We start from the raw sequence: 21,582 nt of genomic DNA, 5'->3' as shown, positions 1-21,582 counted from the left end.
TATTACAACTTGTTTATTTGAATTGGGATCTAGATAAGGCCCATACATTGCAATTAGTTATGTCTTTAAAGTTTCTTTTAATATACAGGTTTTCCCTCCATTTTGCTCTCTTATTTCTCCCCTGGAATTTTTGTTGAAGAAATCAGTTAATTTGTCAATAGTTTCCCAGGACTGTGTTTTTAATGACTGCATCCCTGTGGGAGTGGTTGCCATTTTCCTCTGTCTCTCGCATTTCTTGTACATTGGTACTCAGAGCTAGAGCCTTGATCAGATGCAAGCTCTCTCTTTCTCTGTCTCTTTCTAACTCTCTCTGTAGTATAAAATATTATATATATAATATGTGTAAATACTTCAGCTAATAAATGAAGGAGAAATTATAAAATAAAAATATTACTATTTTGCAACCTCTAATGAAATAGTCAATCCAGTCGAAGATTGTCAACCGCTGCTACATTCACAAAAAGAGAGACATATATATATACATGTATATATATATATATATATACAAGTATATATATATTTGGCAAGACTGCTGTATAACCAGTGTTGTGTACTGTCATCAGGAGGTGTGTAACGCCTGGCGTCTCTCTTTTTGTGAAGGTGGCAACTAGTGATGATCTTTGACTAGATTGACTGTTTCATTAGAGGTTGCACAATAGTGATATTCTTATTTTATAATTTGGACTTTGTTTATTACCCAGGTAATTCTGCAAAGAGAAACCTTTCCACCCTCATATTTGGTTACCCTCAGGTCTAGATAGTATAGAAAAGGCAGGATAGATGCTTAATTCTTTCCCTTTATTTATCAGTTTTCAAAATAACAGAGTGGTTTCAACATATATTCAGGATAAAAATATTCAAGAAAACAGGCATTGTGGGATATTTTCTTAACATGATAAACTTTTTATACCTTAGAACTAAAGCCATTCTCTTATTTAATGGGGAAACACTACAGGCATTTCTACTAAGATCTGGAAGTAAGTAAGGATGCCCACTATCTCTTCTGCTATTCCTCATTCTTCTAGAGATATTAGCTAATGCAATTAGACAAGAGAAGTCAACTAGACTTGTCAGAATGGTAACAAAGTAGTAAAACTCTCTCTATTTCACAAACTATAATAGTATGTCTATTAATAGTATATTTAGAAAACACTAGAATTAATGATAAAGCTAACTCAAACATTAAAGGCAGCAGGACATCAAATTACTATACAAAAATTCATAGCCTTCATATGCACAAATAATAACCAGTTAGAGGATACAATAGTAGAGAAACCCCACTTACAATAGCAACAAAGAAGAAACACTTAGAAATAAGCTTAATGGTAAATGTGTAAAATCTATATGAAAAAATTTTAAAACACTTTTGAAAAGACACAAAAGTAGACTTGAGTGAATGGAAAGACATTGTGTGATCTTGGATATAATGACTCAACATTATAAAGTTGTTAATTCTCCCTAAGTTAATTTATAAATTTAATTCAAGCCCAATAAAAACACCAACAAGCTTTTTTATGGAACCAGACAAATTGATACTAAAGTTCATATGAGAAAGCAAACATACAAGAAAACACTGAAAAACAACAAATTATGAGGGGAGACTAGCCCTACCAGATGTGAAAACATGGTAGAAGCCCTCTGTACTTAAAACAATATAAATATAAAAAAATAAGACAAATAGATCAATGGAATAGAATAGAAAACCCATAAATCAACCCAACTACATATGGACATTTCATTTAGGATAAAGGATGCATCTAAAATTACTGGATCAAAGATGGACATTTTCATGAATGGTCCTGGGACCATAGGGTAACCATTTGGGGGAAGATAGAATTAGGTCCATATCTCACATAATACATAAGAACAATCTCCAAATGGACTGGCTATCTAAATTTAAAAAATAAAACCCTGTTAGTACTAGAATAAAGCATGGGTGAATTCCTCTTTAATCTAAATATAAGGTAAGATTTTCTGTGACTCAAAAGTCAGAAGCAATAAAAGAAAATATTGACAAATTTGACCACATAAAAATTTGCATAGTAAAAAACATGATAAAGTAAAAAGACAACCGACAAACTGGGAGAAAATATTTGCAACATGTACCACAGATAAAGGGCTAATATCCTTAATACATAAAGAACTCCTAAAATTTGACGGGTGAGGGATCAGAAACCTGATAGGAAATGGGAAAAAGACATGAAAGACAATTCACAAAAGATATGAAAATGGCCCGTAAACATTTGAACAAAACAATAGTTTGAACACACTCATAATTAAAGAAATTCAAAATAAAGCAAAACCGAGATACCATTTCTTACCTATAAAATTGTAAAAAATAAAAAAGTCTGACAGTACATTCTGTTGATGAAGCTGTGGGAAAACTGGCACCCTCAGACATTGTCAGTGGCAACACAAAGTGGTAAACCCTTCTGGAGGGAAATTTAGCAATAGCTAACACAACCACTATGCACTTAACCTTTTGACCGGGCAATCTCACCTGTAGGAATCTACCCTAAAGATATACCCACAACTCTACGGAAACACATATGCAGAAGGTTATTCATAGTTGCATTGTTTATGATTGCAAAATATCTGAAACGATCTAAACGTGCATACATAGAAGAATGGTTGCATAAATGATGGCACAGCCACGCAATGGAGTACTAGGCAGCTGTAAGAAAAAATGAGGCAGATCTCTATGGATTGATATGGAATAATTTCTAGGATATAGTGTTAAATGAAAAAAGCAAAGTAAAAAAGAATATAGTTTGCTGCCATTCTTGTAAGGAAATATACATGTATCTGTTTACTTGTGTAAAAGAAATACAGGAAGGATAAACAAGAGACTAAAGAGATTGGTTATCTACAGGAGCGGGTGGGAACGGGGTAGAAAAAAAGGGGAACTGGGGATGGGAGAGTAGGGATGGGGGGGCGACACTCCTCTGAGAATACCTTTTGTATAGCTCTAACTCTTACAAGCGAGGTATTGTTTCACATACCCTCTAACAGATAAATACTGGAAATCAACCAGGATGTGGGGGGAACCAAAAATGGAATATGAACAGTAACAAATGAACAAATGAACCTAACTGTGATATAAATAGATAATATAACCATACTGAAGGGTGGGGAAGCAAAGAACTAACTCAGGTAGCTTTGGAAAACAGTATTTGACTATGCACAGTAAGGCTGCAGACAGAAATGACTATATAAACATTGTACTCTAGTTAGCAAATTTGTTTCTCATAGGCATATGAGTTAGTCATTCTGAAACTACTTCATGTGTATACTAGATCTGAAGTAATAACTGTATATTGTAAATAATGAGAGCCGTGTTTCTCAGAGCCAGAGAAAGAATATTCAAATACAGGCGGAAGGCTAGACTGAACCCTGTGGTGTTGGGTTGGAATAGGGGGTATCAGTATGAATTTATGGTTTTTAATATAATATATTGTGTATGTTTATATATATGTTTATGTATATTACATATCTATAGCTATCTATAGCCAGCCCTAGTGGTCTAGTGGTTAAGCTATGGCACTCTCACTACTGTGGTCTGAGTTCGTTTTCTGGTCAGGGAACCACACTACCCTTCTGTCAGTTGTCATACTGTGGCAGCTTTGTGTTGCTGTGATGCTGAAAGCTCTGCTGGTATTTCACATATCAGCAGGGTCACCCATGGTGGACAGGTTTCAGCAGAACTTCCAGATTAACACAAACTAGGAAGAAGGATCTGGTTGCCCACTTCTGAAAGAAATGGCTATGAAAACCCTATGAATAGCAGCAGAACATTGTCTGATATAATGCCTGAAGGTGAGAGGATAGTGCAAGAAGACCGGGGAGGGTTCCACTCTGCTGTCTACAGGGTCTAGGAGTCAAAATCAACTTGATGGCACTAACAACCAATAGCTATCTATATGTATACATACATATGGATAGATATAGAGATAAACATAGATGTGTGCATGTGTGCCTGCATATACATTTATTTCCCAGCTCTGTTGGCTGGGAGGGCCTAGAAGCAATGACAACCCAGAAGCAGAGAGGACCCACAGCACCCAGATATCGGTTTCTAAATACCATTCTCCAATAAAAGGAACCAAGGACCCTTGGAGAAATGGCCGATGCCGGGTCTAGGGCATGGGAAATACAAGAGGAGCCTGGAGCATCCTGGGGTACTAGAAAGTAAGGAAGTTTTCAAAAAATGTTAGGGCATGTCTAAAGGACACAGGAACCAGCTTAAAGGAACTCCCAATGGCTAGCCAAATCTGGGGCAATGTGAGCAACAAAGTGAATAATGATAATATTGGATTATAACCCAAAGTACAAAATAAATATCCATACTGATATGTTAGATTTGGATACATAAATAAATGCATAAATAAATGTGGAAGAGGTAAACTCTTAGAGCAGAATTCCAATTAATCAATGTAGAGGGAAGAGGGAAATCACCAATAGACAAACATTGTAGTATGGTTGTTATAAGCAAGAACCATCAATTGATGCTAAAATTAGTGGACAAAATTATGGTAAGAAACAGAATATTTGAATAATCTCAAAGTATCTCCCCTACCAGATTATTTATTAATATATTACAAAAGGAAAAAATCATAACTTTATAGTGGTGAAACTGGCAGGCACTAGATTAACTATATGACCAGGGTAACGTTACTAGTAATAAGACATGTTGGTATCAATGCCCCTTGATATGATGCACTAAGAAGGACACAACATCTCTCTTGTAGTATTCTTGCCAAAAAAGCATACTATCAATGTTCTCAGGAAAAAAGATCAGATAAACTCAAATTGAATGACATTCTACAAAGTCGCTTGCCTGGACTCTTTAAAAGTGTCAAAGTCATGAAAGAAAAACTGAGGAACTGCTCCAGATTCAAGGACACTAAGAAAACATGACAACTAAATACAATGTGAGATCCTGAATTGGATCCTGGGAAAAGAGGCATAAGTGGGAAAACTGGTGAAATTCTAATGAGGTCTGCAGATCAGTCAATATTACTGTGCTAATGGTCATTTCCTACTTTTCCTGATTTTGCTGTGGTAATGTAAGCTGTTAATGTTAGGGGAAGAAGGGAAGCTGAGTAAAGTGTGTACAGAAACTCTCTGTACCATTTTTGCAACTTTTCTCTAAGATAAAAATTATTTCAAAATAATAAATCAAAAAATAATGAGATGTTTCCCTAGCATCTTCCAAAGGTGACAAAGTTTTTTTAATATCTTTGTGAACTCAAGAATTTAAACAAATTTGATTTGTTTCAATCCATCACAGTTGAAATTATACCATCTTTGGCCAGTGGGACCATAATCAGATTGGATCCTGGGTCCTTTTGACATGAGCTCAATAGTATTTGATAGTTTCCTTGCTTTCCAATATGTAAAGATATTTATAACATTTCATGCCCCAGACCTGGAATCAACAATTCCTCCAAGGACTCTTGGTTCCTTTTAGTGGGCAGAGGTCTTTAGGGAACATAATATGGGTGCTAATTTTTACTGTGTTAATCATTATTTGGTGGCATTTTTAATGGACAGAGCTAGAAAATATGTTTTTTTTTTTTTGCTTTAAAGATAAAACGCACCATGAGTTTATACTGATACTTCCAATTCGTACCCAGGACTAACTACAGGGTTTTCACTTAACCTCATAGATCTTACGTCTGTATTTTCTTTCAACTATGTCAAAATTCTTGCCTCTCAATACCAACATAATCACTCATTTGATACATAATAAAAGTCTCAGAATATCTAATTCCACTACTACCACCAACAATATGATTTCTGAAAAGAAATATATATATGCATATTTGCACTTATTTTTGTCCTTAAGATATATTCGACTAAGGATATACAGTCAAACTACTCGTTTTAAAGTAATTTGGAACAGTTTCTTTCTGTGTGGTTATGCCACCAACTAATACATAATTAGATTCATTTGTTTCACTTTTCTTTTGTTCTTTTTATAAGGACAATTACAATGTGAATTTTGCTTTATGACTATGCAAAATATTTACTGGTTCCAGAAGCAAATCTATAAAATAAACAGTATATTCAAAGAAAGCTAGTTTCTATCCCCATCTCTTTCACACTGTTACCTTCCTCTGCTTATAGATGACCATTTAAAAAAGTTATGGTTTATCTTTCCATTTTGTTTAAATGTAAGCATATGTATGTACATATGAATCCATAAGAAAATGGATGCATTTTCTTAGAAAATAGAAGCAGATATACATGTTTTTTTCACCTTGCTTTTTCACTGACCATCCTGGAGATTCCTGCACAGCAGTGTATAGACATAGCCTTCATTCCTTCTACAGGTGCATAGTTCTTCATTAGTTTATTCAATCAGTCCCTTATTGATGGACATTTGGGTTGATTCTGGTCTTTGGCTTTACAAATAGCGTTAATGGAGAGGTTTTCGCTGACCTGGCAGAGCCTTAGGGGAGGAATTAAGGAGTGAGGCTGCTTAGGCAATAGGTTTCCTCTCACATAGCCAGGGATTGGCCCTGCACATCTCAGAATGGGATTCCCATTCTACTGCAACTGTAGCCATAGGTGGATCCTGCTTCTTGGATACTTGAGCGTAAGAGGTCATTAAATTGTGTTTTTCATGGGGGTCACCATGAGCTGGGGGTTCTTGGTGGTTTTGACAGGCAATTTTCCTGAAAAATAGATGGAAAAGAAGAAAATATGGGGACAGACAATGATCAACCCATGGAAACCCACAGATGTGTGGTTTCCCTTTGGTAAAGTGCAATCCAGGATATTCTACCTTCTTGTATTTCTCATGTCAGCATTACAGTAGGAGTTATCAGTCTCTTTAAGCATTAGTAATACTGTTTCTGACAAGTCTCTCTGTTTTCTATCCCCATCCTAACTTGTTTCTCCTTGTATTATCCCTAAATCATATTGTCATACAGCTTACTTCAGCTCCAACAATGATGATACAACTTTTTTGGAGTAAACCACACAGTCCTGGTTTTCACCCTACCTCTCTGACGGCTGCTTCTTGGTCTCTTTTTTCTCTGCCTGTCCATTAAAGTTGGTGTTCCCCAAGGATCTATTCTTGGCCTTCTTCTCAGCAACATTTTTTGAGTCTTTGATTTTTCAGAAAATTCAATAAAAGCCATGGATTTACTCTTCCCTCAAAAAAAAAAAAGTACATTTGTACCTACACACAAAGTTATGCATATAATTTCAAGAATTTCATCCACCCCTCCATGAGCACAAATTCAGGGACGTCTATTCTCACACACTTTGGTCTTCCTCTCCTAGGACCTCCATTGCCATTTAATCACTAATGACTTCCAAGTTCATATCTCATGACCAGGCCTGTCTTCTGATCTCCAGCTGCTTTCAGGGGATTCCCACCAGGTGAGCTGTAGATATACAGAACATGTCCATGGCTGAGGTTGCCTTCTTCCTCCCATGGATCTGCTCCTCTTCGCATGTCTCAATGGGTAGCTGCATCATTTGGCTTGCCGACCAAGCCACAACCCAGGAGACATCCTTGATTTCTTCCGTATCACTCTTCACATCTAATCAATGGCTCTGAAAGGGGAGCCAGATGCTTTTCCTTCCCCCATGCAACAACCCTAGTGCAGGCCACCAACATCTCTCCCCTGGATGACTATAGTAGCTTCCTAAGTATTCTTCCAGCCTCTAGAACCGACCTCTCTCCACTGGGTATCTATTCTTATACAGCAGCTAGTGAGATCTTTCTAAATGGTGAGTCTGGCCATGTTACTCCTCTTGTTGCTAACTCTTTGAGAGCTTCCCACTGCCCCATTGAAAGGTCTTAGCCTGATATGAAAAGGTCTTTCCTGATCTCTCCTGCCTTATTGCTTGCTCACTGGGGTTTCGAACTTCTATATCTACTTTTTTCCAGGATCTCTGCACTGGTGGGAGCCAAGGTGAGGTTTGCTATAAAACTTAATTATGCAAACATCTTATAAGCCATCCAAGCAGGTCCAAAGATCACTGAATGGCTGAATCTGGAGAATGGGGACCAGATCACAAATGTTTATTGAGTAACTACTATGTGCAAGGAAGTTCTGAAGGAGATGCAGAGATGACTAAGACAAGGTTCTGCCCCAAGGGCCTTACAGTCCATAAAGGAGTGGACAAAAGATGAATGTCCTAAATGAAATCTCCAAGAAAACAAATGTGTGTAGACGTCTACCATGTGCCAGCCTTTGTAGCATCAAGGAAAATGCAATTAAATGTTTTAAGAAAGGGAAAGTACTAGGGGGATGCAAGAGGGGAGAGAGAACTTCCATTTGAGGTCGATTAGTGAAGTCTTTGTAGAAGAGAAGCCTTTGAAGACTTGTAGGGAGTGTTCCAGAAGACAAGCGGCCAGGGACTGGGAGAGCCTCCAGGCAGAGGGAACCGCAGGAGCGGAGGTGCACGCTGTGTCCTTCAGAGTTAACTACACACTGGAGGGTCCGGTTCTCACCGGGGCTCCAGCCTCCAGCCCCTGAGGAGGCTTTTGGGAACCAAAAGGCAGCATCACGTAGCTTGCATTTGTCTACGTTCACGTGATGAGACCCTAAGAAGTTCCTGAAGTGTCATAGATGTTACTATCAATATAGTTGTTGCCTATTTCACAGGAGGAAAGAGTGAGTTTCAGAAGAATTCAATTAAAATTTTCAAACATTCAAATATAGTACTTTCTATGCATGAAGCAATCATGGGGACTACAGACATGCATAAAATGAGTTTTCTGCCCCTGTGGAAGCAGAGTAATTGGCTACAGGAGTTCAGAAGAACAAGAAATCCCTTTAGACTTGGATGTGAGGTGATAGTCAAGGAAGGCTTCTTGGAGGAGGAATGATTTGAGTAGAACCCTAAAGTGGGGGCAAGATTTGCACAGCTGGGGAGGCAGAGGGGGAATTTCCAGGTGTGGGCAAAGCACAAGGCACATCCGGGGGACAGTGAGGACTCCAAGTGGGTCCTGGAAAGGGACGTCCAGGGAGGATGATCTGTAGAAACAAGGCTGGAGGAGTAGGTGGGGCCAGATGTTGGCCCTAAATAATTCAATCTGTCTCTCTCCTCTCCACCCACTCTGTATTCCACCAGGACCAACTACTCTTCTGTGATGACTGTGACCGTGGCTATCACATGTACTGTTTAAATCCGCCGGTGGCTGAGCCCCCAGAAGGTAATAGTGATGAGGTCGACAGTAGCAACAAAGCTACTGCCACCACTTACTGAGCCCTCACCGGGGTGCAGGCCTCGTGCCAAGGGCTTTACGTGTCTTGTCTCATTGAATCATCACAACCTCACGAGGTAGGTATGGCCGCCACCATTTTACAGATGAGGAAAGTGAGGCACAGCTCAACCAACTGAAATTTCAACTTGATGGCCAAGGAGATGTTTCCCAGACTTATGGCTGGGATGGTGGCGAAGTCTGAACTGGCAGGGCACCTGACCCAGGCCCGGTGATGCTGGTGAAGAGGCACAATCGAGGAGCGAGGGTCTTCACAACAATTCAGCAGATTGTCTCTGAGCACTTCCGGTTCCCGAGCAGTGCGTACTTTCTGTGGAGCTACAGCCTCCAGCGCATTGTCAGGACCAAGACTCCATCTCTGAATTGTGAATGTCGAAAGAAAACAGGGCTTACAAGAAGTTAGGGCCAAGGGATGGGGCTTGAGGGTTGGGACAGTGGCTGCTAGTAATGCCGTGTTCTTTCTTGTAGGAAGCTGGAGCTGCCACTTATGCTGGGAACTGCTCAAAGAAAAGGCCTCGGCCTTTGGCTGCCAAGCCTAGGGTCCCAGGTCACAGATGTGACTTGCTGCTGGAGAGGCTGAATCAGAGCCCAGTTCAAACCAGATCGAGCCCCTACTCCCATATTTCCAAACAGACCAACTGTAGGGAAAATCAGCAATGATGGAGGGCATGGACATGTGAAACCAAGAGGGTGAGGTATCTACTTACCTCGCCCACACAGGTTCGGTACTTCAGCCAGCCCTTTCTTGTTTCTACCAGAAGGATCTTGAACTTTTGAAGAACAACCTGAGCCCCAGCCCTGTGGAACCCCTCTCACAATAGCACTGTGGCTCTCTCACTGCTTCCCATTTTAAGGGAAGCCATTTTGTGACCACACATCCGTCATTCATGTGTAGTTTGGTGTTTTCTATCTATTGTGTCCCAAGAAATCTTCGCACAGCCTCCCTGCCCCCAGCTTAGGCTCTTCTTCCTGAACTCAGCAGAGGAACAAAGGGCTGTGGAGAAGTTGTTGTTTATTACAAGCCTCCCTGGAAACTTCTAGACTCACAACCTGGAAGCCATCTTGATGACGGAGCCCTGAAATCCCTCCCTGTTCCTTGGTCTCTGTGAAGAGGAAGAGCCGCTTTCTGGATCCCCCAGCAGATATCCAGAGGTGTCCACAGCCAGGGTGGTCCCTTGATGGGGCTGGGAAGGGAAGTGGAGGCACTGAGGGGTGGGAGGAAACATGACAAAGATAATTCTGAAGCCCCGCCATAGCTGGTCAGTATTTGTTATCCATCCGGAGTGGCCTTGCAAGGAAACAGGCTGTGTGGTTCCTTGACCTTTGGATCTGGGGCATCCGTGAAGTGGGGCATCCGAAGCCTATGGCAGAAGAAGATGCTAACACTCTGCCTTCCAACCAGCCTGGGTCTGGAGCACTCCCTGGTGGGACTCGAGAGCCAGGGAGGTGAGTGAAGGCTGCCCAGTCAAGAAACTGAATGTTGGTTCACAAGACTGCAGCTTCGAGAAGCCCTTCACTATTGATGTGATGCTATGAATTCCTTGTCCCCGAAATTTCTTCCTTCCATATAGTGTATGTTTGCCATTGCCAACTGTGACCTGACTCTGGAAATTTTAGGATGGGGGAGAGGTGACTGTTCCCTAAATAAATAATTGGGGCGATGTGATTATTTATGATTGGCATGGCCGTGATGCAGAACCCTCAGCTGGAGGGCTACTCTCCTTTCCTAAGCTCCCCAGCATGCGCAAGACTCTTGTTTTGAAAAAATGTTTCAAGAAGAAAGAGGTGGGGAGGCTCAGATTCCCAGAAGTCTGTGTTGGAAGTCAGCCCCGCGAGCTGGAGCGGACTGGGCTGCCTTTGAATCTCTGCAGCAGTGGCAACAGCAGCAGCACACAATAACTGACACGTTTCTGGAAAAATCATTTGCCCAAAGGGCAGGTCTCGGGGAGCGGGACCCTCGCGCATGCTCGGCTTCCCTGAAATCAGCTCCATCTCTGTGGTCCGGCTGCTTACAACAAAGGCCGAGGTTATTTTTAGCCCTCAGCTCCTGAATAAGCCCCTGGAGGCTCGGGGACTCGGGCTAGGTGGGCTGTGTCTGCCCGGCTGCAGTGTTGGCTCTCTGACTTGGCAAGAGCCTTCCTTCCTGGCTAATTGCTCTTGGCCAGCAGACCCAGGGCAGCCCGGTGTGGCACCAGCCGTGTTGGTCTCCCCCGGTCCTTTGCAGAGTGACCTGTGGCAAGAGATGGGGTCATGCTCCTGCAGGGGCCTTTGGCCTCGGAGTGAGTGACGTGCTTACATAATGCTCTCACTTCAAGGGCTCTGTCCAGATGGGATTTTCATCTTCCTCATAAGATAGTTCCTTCCCACTGCTGAGTGGTGAACCAGCAGTGGATCCTGGAGGCCCAGGGAGGGTTTGGGAAGTTGCTGTGTCATCACACCGTCCATTTGGCCGGGAGGGTCACACCAGAGGGGCGGACTTCCTCTCCTGATGGCTCTGGCTCTCTGTCCTCCCCCAGAACCCAAAGTGGGGTGTCCTCAAAGGCCAATTCTTGGGTTTGAAAATCGCTTTGATTTAATTTCAGAAAAGAAGTTACCATAATGTTCTCAAATGCCACAAATGGCTTAAAAGTTGAAAAAGCAAACCGAAATGAGACACTGTGGCCCTACACTAGACAGGCCCTCTGTGCGGCGTGTGCACATCCGTTCCCATCTCAGCCGCAGGTCGTGGGCCTGCTCTGTCTCCAGCCACACCTGCTGCCCCAGGGGCTGTGGGGGGAGAGTGGGGCTCGCAGAGCAGGGAGGGCGCTGGAACCTGCCCATAGTGGCGGGCCAGCCTGGGCTCTGGGCTGGACTCCAGGAAGGCACAGAGTTCTTTTCCCAGTTTCCCTCCCTGTAGCGTGGGCCCAAAGCCTTCCTCTTTGGAGACCTCATTTTTCCCATCTAGAAAATAGGGATAGCAAAGCCAGCTTGTGGGATGTACTTCAAAAGTGCCATCCAAAAGTCATAGTCACATTTATCACCTTCTGCACTGAAAAGCGGAAGGTGTTGGTAAACTTCGGTTGGTCTTTCTTTGAGCCCCAGAGAATGAGCCAGAACCATAGGGTGCACACAGATGATCAGGGTTTTAGTTTTGTCTCTGCCACCGAGTAGCTGTGTGACCTTGGGCAAGTCACTTAACATCTCTGAGTCTCAGTTTGCCCACCTGTGAAATGGAGATAAGAATACTTATCCTGCCCGTTCCACAGCCACATTGGGAGTCTTCAAAAGCATAGTGTCATATACATAACCACTGGAGAGCGGGCTTGTCAGGGAAGGACACCAAGTGATTTCTCTGCCCCCTTTCTTGTGTGAGTTAGCCAAGTTTACACGCCTTCTTGGAAGTTCCATTTTGATCAAAGAGGGTTTATGTTTTACAGGCCAGGCTGCCTAACCACGGTGAGGGCCACTAGGCCAAGGCTGTGACAAGGAAACCGTGACTGTGCATGGGTCTGTGGTGGGAGGTGAGGGGTTTCCCCGGCACTGGGGACTTCAGAATGAAGACACTAGAGACACTCCGTTCTACAAGATCCGTGCGGCCCCCAGTGCGGAGCTAACTTCTGGAGAGGGCTATAATTCAGCTCAGTGAGCGATCACTTAAAAACTTTGCTTTAAAGCCCAGCTCCCCTGCTTTCTAGCTGGTTGACTTTGGGCAAATGACTGAACCTCTCTGAGCCTCATTTTCCACATCTGTGAGGTGGGGAGCTCTGGCCTCTCCAGCAGGTTGTTGCAGGGATTGGAGGTAACGCTGGCAAAGATCCGGGTGTGGGGCCTGCAGGAAGGCCCCCACACCGTGGGAGCTCTTGTCATCGTGTATGGAGCCCACCAAGTGGAGGTTACGATGCTGTTGCCTCCCAGCTCGAATCCCTGGAACAGCCGGGGTGCCTTTCCTCCGCTTCACTGCGATGTTGTGGCTCCACCTGACCAGAGAGGAGGTGAGGCTGCAGGATGCAAGCCGGAAGTTGAAACCCTCTGTTTCCTGTAGGTATTTTTGTAACACTGCTTTTGAGGCCTGCAGCAAATCCAGTGCAGGCAACGTGAGGAACTAGAGACTAAGCCCCTGCTGGCAGATTTGCATTCTGGCTTTCCTTCTCAAACACCCCCCCCCACCCCATCCCTCCCACCTGCTGACTCCCAGCACCTAAGGCAGGAGCCAGCAGGTCCCCACGCTCCCCTGGCCCTGTCATTGCCCCAGGGCCAGGCCGGAAGCCCAGGCAGGCCTCAGGGAGCCGCTGCTTCCCCAGGCTCGGCTCAGTCTGGCTGAGATGGTGGGTGGGAGGGAGGGAGGCCAGACCCCTTCAGAGCTGGGGAAGACGGCAGCTTTCAGGGTTGGGGAGGGTTTGTGCTTCACAGGGTTGGTTTCACGGTACCCTGGAGAGTTACACTCATGGTGCGTTTTAGTCTTTGTGCTTTGAACACAGCATGATTCCTTTTGGCCCTCCCATTTAAAAAGTTTAGATATGTTAAGGAAGAAAAATGAGATGATTATTGTGGCTTTGCCTAGGCAGGCAGGCTTAAGAGACTGACCTGTGCTCGTCTGTGCTGTTGAAGACAGAGGACTGGCAACCTCAGGCTTCGGGACTCAGAGAAGAGGGGCCCCTAGTTTCCTCTTTGAGTCTGTAATGGGTGGGGGGGAGCCCTGAGGACCCCCTTGCCTGCTCCCCAGGCCGGTTCGCAGCCTGGTCTGCCAGTGCCGGGACAGCAGCCTCCCTTTCTTCTCCCGTTCCCTGACCCCCAGGCTCTCCCCTGCTGCCCACTGCAGGCCCCTCCTCAGAGCATCTGTCTGTCTGTCTGTCCGTATGTCACAACCCAAGGGAAATGATGGTCCCTGGGCCCGAGCCACACTCACATTGCCAATGAAGACGCCCTGCTGTGCCACAGAACTGTGCATGGGTGTCACCGTAGTGGTCCACATCCCTGGAGAGGAAGGGCGGAAGGAGGTGGGGAGGGTCGAAGTTAGGCAAAATGAAATGAAGAGAAGGGAGAGGAGGGTGTTTGAAGAGGGGGCCAGAAACCCAGTTTCCACTTAGGAAGAACTCCTGGCGCTAAATAACCAGAGGGCAGGAAGGGCAAGGAAGAATTATTATAACTCAGTTTTTTCTCAGGCCTGAGATTCTTGAGAAAAAAGGCCAAGCCTTTGCCCAGTGCTGGACACCAAGCTAAGTCCTTCTTTCTTGAGGCCCCCTGGCCTCCAGCTCCCTGTTGGTTGGGGGGCTTCCAAGGGCAAATTGAGCCATGCCCCCAACCCAGCTGGAGGTGGGAGGGACAGTGGGTGTCCCAGCTGGATCCCTGTGGATATTCCCACTCCCACGGGAAATGTGTCCTTCCACTTTCTGAGATAAGCTGCCGAGGTCCCTCCTGGTCTGGATGGAGGGAGGGAGTTGGTGGGGAAGGAGGTGGCAGCAAAATATGGACGAGATCATGGCCTGCAGCCTTGGGGAGTGGCGGAGTTCCAGGCACTGCTACCAGAGAGGTCAGGCCCGGGAGCTCCCCGGGTCCCCAAGCCCAGGATGCCAGCAGCTGGGACATGAAGAGAGTGGGGAGCCTGGCTGTCCTGCCTCCCCACCTGTCAGAGTAGATAGGGTTCCTCCTCCCCCGCTTGTGTGTTTCCCATTTTGGACTCTTACTCCCACCCCCAAAAGATGTTTTTGGTTTCCAGATCAGCCCGATTTCATCTGGATACCAGGTGAGGAATGGGGATGGTGGTGGGAAGCAACAGATACCTTAGTTTGCCTCAGGCCTGCAAGTCTTCCCACCCAAGCCCACGGCCCTCCCAGTGTCCTCGGGTCTAATTGATTGGTGGTCAGAGGCGCGCTCTGCGGTTGTCTGTGGGTTGGGGCTCCCTTCTCCATTCTGAACATTCCCGTGCTTGTGCGGGCGGCGGGTTGGGGGGAGTCTGTTTATGGTTCTCCGCCGGGGGCCACGACCACCAACCATGGGTGTAGAAGCAGCAGAACAGATGGGTTAGTTCAGGGCCTTTGGGGCGGCTGGAGGAGGGTCTTTCACCCTGGGAAGCTGGATCCCTTTCTAGGAAGGCTGGAGACCCTCTCTCAGGGGACAGCTGAGGGAATTGTTCTGAGAGGGAGGAGAGGAAGACATCTGTGCTCGGGGCCCTGACTGTGGGAGGACGGACAGAACCCCAGGCACAGGGAGCGGGAACTTCCTTTGAGCATCTCAGCAGCTGCTCCCAGGAAGGGTTGGCTGCATGGCACCCTCTGCGTGCTCAGCCCAGGCTGCGGGAAGAGAAGCACCTCAGGAAACTCTGAGGGGGTGGGGTCTGGGCCTTGCTTGTTCCTCATCCAGTTGGTTTCCCAGAAGGAGCAGGGACACCCCGTGTGAGGAGAAAGATTTGGAAGTGGGTGGAGTCCCAGGGAAGGCGCTCTCTGAACTCTGAGTAAGCTCTAGCTGTGTCCCCTCAGGTACCTGAGATCTGGGGTAACTCCCCAGGGTCCCATGAGGCAGTGAAGGGTCAGAGGGCACAGGAATGCCCCTTGGTCACAGTCTCTTTGTTCCCAACTCCCTTCCTTTCTTTGCTCCAGTGCCTTGAACGAGGGTCATTCCAGGGTTTCCCTCTCTTTGGCCCCGCCAAGAGAAGGAAGTATTTGTGCTGATGGTGACATTTCCCAGGGCAGGCCAGAGGAAGGCAGGAACTAGGACTGGCAGGCAGCCAGAACCCCCTCGACAGAGATATAATTACTAATAATGACCTCTAGCCCAGGCAGCAAGCAAAGTGGCCATTCAGGACAGCACCAACCCTGTCTGGCAAATAAACACGGCTTTGGTGGGGAAGGAGGGCGGGTAAGCAGTCCCTGTAGGAAATGGGGGAGGCCCGGGGGCCCCTGGGACCTCTGTTTTCCCTCAGCAACCTCTCCAGGTTGTATTCACGTTCACTGCATCCCATTGTCTTGCCTCTCTGCATCGCTATTATGTCTGTCAATGTTATTCATATTGATGAAGAGAACAGGGATGGACACACGCATACACACACGCTTCTCGCTTAATGAACTCAAGAGAACCATATGTGTTGCTCCAGGATGAGAAGGAGAACCTGCCTGTAACCAGGAGCTTCTCTGGCCGAGGTCCTCCAGGCCCGCTGCCCCAGCTCCCGGTCCCTGCGTAACCACATGTGGTTGGTAGGGAGCCTGGTGCTTGGAAAGCCATTGGCTGCAAGGATTGTCCTCTCTCCCCTTCACTCACCTCTGCTTCTCTGGGGAAGACGGTTGGCCACAGTAGGGGACTTGGGACAAAAAGTATGTAAAGGTTTTATGGGTGAATTGGGGTTTTTGTTGACTTTGCCCTTCAGGGTGTGCTCTCCGCCCTAGACCTCATTTTCCTCTTGCTTGTCCTGCCTTCTCCCTTCCTGCACCTTCTGCTCCCTTCCCTCCCGCCATGCTTGATGCTGAAGGGTGGGGTGGAGCTGGGAAGAAACAATGGCACAAAAGAAAAAGAAAATAAAGCCCGTGTACTTTTCACCACGTAGTTGAAGAGGCCTAAATTAGGTACTGCTGATAATATGTGAGCGAGTGCATGAAAATACAGAATGATTATCTCAGAGCAGAGGAGGTGGGAGCAGGTGGCTGGAGAGAGGCGGGTAGGGAGGCAGAGTCCTGGCTCACTGACGCATCTGGTCCACATGGCATTTGGGCAAGCAGAGAAGTCACGCTTTGGCAATAAATGGTCAGATGCTTAGGGAGTATTTGTGCCTCTGGCTGGGAAAGGGAGGGGTGTCCATCCTCGCTGCCCACCACTCATCTGCCATGTTTGCCCACTCTGTGCATTTTTCCTCCAAAGGAAAATGAACACATTTCTTACCTGTCATGAGAGATTGCTGGGCAGGCTGGTGCTGGCTAAAACACTTGGCAGGGCACTGACTATGCGCAGGACAATGTGCTAGATCCTACAGGGGCTGGAGAAATAAACTACATCCCGGCCCAAACTTCAAGTTGTTTTCAGCCCTAAAATGACATTCTCTCAAGGCATCCTGATCATATGTGCGGTGGCATGCCATCAGAGAAGGTGTACAGGCATACCTCGGAGATTCTGCAGGGTCAGTTCCAGACCACCGCCATAGAGCGAATGTCGCAATAAAGCGAGTCATGCGAATTTTTTGTTTCCCAGTGCATATAAAAGTTATGTTTACACTATCCTGTAGTCTATTAAGTGTGCGATAGCATTATGACTAATAAAAGTGTATATACCTTAATTAAAAAGTACTTTATTGCTAAAACATGGTAACCATCCACTGAGCCTTCAGCGAGCCGTAATCTTTTTGCTGGTGGAGGGTCCTGTGAAAAGGGCAATATCTGCACAGCACAGCAGAGCGAAGTGCAATGAACGAGGTATGCCTGGATATGCCTCCGGGTCTCTCTGTTTGGGATGCATGTTCCTCAGTAGAAGAAGAGCAGGCGAAAGCATCGAGTTATTTCCTCCCTCTGGGGTTTGGGAGAAGAATACGGCTGATCTCAGTCTGCTTACTTTGATGTCTTCCCAAGCACTAGCTGCCGGTGGGAGATGAATATCCTTAACATGAATGTTAGTAAGATGATGAAGGCACCTGGGATGAGTGTGTCACCAGCTGAAGGGACTCTGAGCCTTTGCCTCCAGATGCTCCCTTCGGACTCGAGGGGCGGCAGCAGGCAGGTGCGGTTGTCAGGGCCTCATCAGAAGCGGAAAGTGACCCACCCCATGGTCTGTCGAGTCCCCGCCAGAGAAAGTAGAGACAGGGAGAGATGGGACGGGGGCCTTATTCAGGACTGGGTGGACTCCCATGGAGACCACCCCCCTGGCTGTCTCAGCTGCAAGGGGTGTTTCTGGCACAGCAGGGATGTGTGGGAGGAGGCCCAACATCAGAGGTGTTGCTAGTAAACTTCCTATGCCTACCTTTTGCCTGGTGCTCGTCAGCTCCTGGCTTCATGCTTCACTAGACTCCCCGTTGTCTGTATTGACAGCGTCAGGAACGAACCGTTTGTTCCATCTCCCCTTGTCTCTGCATGTCACAGCCAGATTTCAGCTTCTACGCTATTCCCTGAAGAAGCCGCACCAAACTTGCTTCCAAGCTAAATGCCTGGGCTTGGGGGATGCGTGTATCTGCCCATATGTCAGTGTCAGCTTAGAGTTGACCTAAAGCAGCCTTTGACTTCTCTGTGGCGGAGGATCGGGGAAGGCTCTTTGGGGTCCCTGGACAGCACATGGCTCCCAGCAGGTGGACTTTTGGTGATTTCTGTGGAGAGAGTCAGAGACACAAAGGTTTCATGATGCTTGGCTGTGAGTCTGGTTTTAAAGTGCTTGAGAACTTGAAATGCTTTCTGGGGCTTGATCCACCCATCCGTTTGAAAGCCTGTGGGCAAGGTTCTTTCAAACCAAGCCTCCTTGGAATGACCCAGCTTCACCCTGTCTCTTGTGCTGGCAGGAGGAGAGAGGAGAAGGCCATCTGAGTTGGGTCCCATCCAGGCCAGACTGACAGGTAACTGGCCTTGGACCATGAGCCCACTGGTCGCCCAGGCTCCATGAGAGATGGACTCTGCTGGCTCAGTGGGCTGAGCTCGGAGCAGGTCTCTTCCCCCACCTCCACTCGAATACACTCTCAAGCTGAGAATACAGTCTGCTCAGACTCCTTCCCAGCCTGACGCTGACCCACTGGACCAGTTAGGAAATGGAGACCTAGAGGAGAGACTGGCCTGTCCACGTCAAACCGTCCATCAGTGCAAGAGCCAGCACTAGCCCTCAACCAGGTCTGCTTCTCTCTTTCCAAATGTGTTTAGACTGAGGACGATTTTAAAGCCCAGTTTCAATAACATTCCCCTTTGAGAGCCACGAAATGGAGCCTCTCCGCCAAGAAGCCAGAAGAAATTGGCTTTCTTCTTCTACTTACTTAAGCCCCACTGTGTTTCCCCCCGGGGAGAAGCTGCTTCTGGTGGCTTTGGTGAGGGCTGCTGCCACAAGGGAGCCCTGGGGTTCCTCCGGGTGGACTTTGACCCATGAGGTAGAAAGGATGAAGAGGTCCCTTAGGAGGAGATGCCTACCCCGGTGCCGCATGAGGAAGCTCTGGCCCGCGCAGGCTCTGAGAAGGACGTGGGAGCCCTTTGGTTGAGTCAGAGAGGGCAAGGAGTCTGGGAAGGGGCTTGTTTCATCCTCACTGCCCTGCCCCAGCTGGTGAACAGAACCTGCACACCTCACAGGCTCAGGAATTTATTGCCCCCAGATTGCTTTGGGCTGAGGTTGGAAAGGGGACCCCTGGACATGTTCCAGTGATCTCTGATTGCTGTGTCTCCGTTTATATCCCTAGGCCTGTAGATATGATACAAACGAGGGTCACTTCATCCACGTGTGGGCACCAGAGAGGGAAGCCATTTCAACACATATCCCCATCATTCCAAAATGGTTTCTTGTCTCTTTTACTCTCGCCCCCCAACTCTTTCTGAAACTCTTAGTCATAAAAGAATGGCCCAGAGAGTTGACCTCCAGCACCAGAAATGCCTGCTAAAGAGGCTCTTCCTTTTATGCTCCCTTGAACTCCCTTCCCACTGAACCTTGGGTTCCAATGCCACATTACCTATCCTCACTGGACAAGTTAGAGTTTTTGCCTTGAGCTGCTCGGGTCCTTCAGATGGTGTCCAGGACGGAGGCAGACACGGTTTTCATGAAGTTAGAGAGAAGGGTTGCAGACTTGGAAAGTTGTGTGTAATGGTCTGAAGAAGAGATCTCCATGGGCTCCTCTGTAAAGCCGCCACAGCACCAGACAGACAAATGCCCCGTCCTCCACCCCTCTAGCTCTCTTTCAGGTGTGACGTGATTGTAGCTTCAGTCTGTAGGTGTGTGTGCACCACTCTGCTCCTGTCTTCTGGGGATGCTCCTTTCTCCTGTGTGTCAAGTCCCCGCTCTTTTGTGGCTCCCAATGTGAGAAGTGCTGTGATGTTTCTGCCCCGTCTGAGGGATGTATCGAGATCTCTCAGTGTTTTAGTATTGGAGATAGGGTTGTGCCACATCTCCCACTGTCCTAGGAGGATACGTAGGTTCTGTGACTTTCCAGAGAGCTGCTGTACTGTGAAAGTCTCCAGGAGGATCTCCAGGTTGGAAACACCCACTTCTGAACAGAGACTCACCGACAGGACTAGCTCAGAGGTGGAGTCAACTGCTCCATTCAGAGGGCTGGCTGGAAGGGCTGCCCGTGAACCAGGACTCCTCCCCCTCTCCCTGCCTTTGCTTCTGTTCTGAGCCGGTTCTGGGAGAGGGGGGCCTTAGAGAGGTCCAGACCTGTAGCCGACGCGAGAAGAGCAACTTGGGCATCAAGCAGCCTTTACCTTTGGGACCCCTGGACATCCCAGCCCCTCTCTGGAGCCCTTACACATTCACAAAGACTGAGTCACAGGCCCGTCCCTTCTTTGCTGTGGTTAGTATCTTGTTCTGTGGTTGGTTAGCAGTGTTGATGACCTATGTAGTGAATCTTTTGTCTGCAATTTAGAGAATGTGTAAACAAATAAAAGGCTTTAAAACTCTTGGTAACCTTTGGTTATTTCCTCTCTTCCAATCTTTAAAAAATCAATTGCAAGTGTACAGATCCTGTGGGAGTAGAGCCCTTTCATGTTGGGGTACACAGTGGGACTGCACGTGTGTGCGTGCATGTGTGTGTGTGCATGTGTGTCACTCTCCGGGGAAACGCCGGTGCTTACGTGTTTGCAAGGAGATTCCAGGAGCAACACATCCCAGGGCTCAGTTGCTCCTGGTGCTGGAATTCTGATCCCGTCATGCATAAGCCACAGTCCCAGCAGCTTTCATGGGCACGGCAGGCAGCACCAGCAGGAGCTTCATCTGAGGAGACCCCTCTGGGAAGATCACAAGGCATTCTGGAGAGAACCTCCTGGAACTTCCAGGAGAGGGGAGGTTGATGATTCAGAGACGACTCACAGCCCAGGTGGGGAACGTGGTGGGGGAGAGACCTCAGGCTCAGGACCCATCTAGAAGCCAGCTGAGTCTCTGCTGCTTCCTCCGGGGTCGTAAAGCACCTTCCATACAAGGCAGTGAGATGGCGCCCTGGATGAGGAGCAGGAGGCTAAGTGGAAGACAGCCTGCTTAGCAACCGCCTTAAAGGGACCGCCTCTGGGGGGAGGCCTGCCGGACCACGCAGGAATTGGGTTTCCGAGGCTGCAAGCTGGAAGTCAGTCTTCCAAAACCAAAATTAAGATAAACAAGTAAATAAAGTCTCTACTATGTGCTAGGCACTGAGGATACAGTAGAGAAGACAAGGCCCCACCCCTCATAGGGCTTTCTAACCAGACAGGTAATAACACAACACGTGATGG

At 46.9% G+C, this 21,582-nt stretch overlaps 1 protein-coding gene across 4 annotated transcripts in view; it reads left to right on the top strand.

Moving 5' to 3' along the window:
• DPF3 (double PHD fingers 3) overlaps positions 1-20,777 on the top strand; it is a 252,853-nt gene extending 232,076 nt beyond the window's left edge. For 3 of the 4 annotated variants that reach the window (XR_011504660.1, XM_014835753.3, XM_070513946.1), the window contains 2 exons: positions 9,097-9,178; positions 9,716-20,777. Coding sequence is in view for 3 of the 4 variants with exons in the window: in XM_014835753.3 (XP_014691239.1) it covers positions 9,097-9,178; positions 9,716-9,786 (153 nt within the window). In the remaining variant the exon portion in view is untranslated. The other variant, XM_070513944.1, reaches the window with a different exon arrangement.
• The last annotated feature ends 805 nt before the right edge of the window (positions 20,778-21,582 follow it).

The sequence above is a fragment of the Equus asinus genome, chromosome 7, assembly GCF_041296235.1.
Source record: "Equus asinus isolate D_3611 breed Donkey chromosome 7, EquAss-T2T_v2, whole genome shotgun sequence".
In the NCBI taxonomy this organism is placed as follows: domain Eukaryota; kingdom Metazoa; phylum Chordata; class Mammalia; order Perissodactyla; family Equidae; genus Equus; species Equus asinus.
Note: the sequence above shows the minus strand (reverse complement) of the source record. Positions and strands in the feature narration are given on the sequence as shown.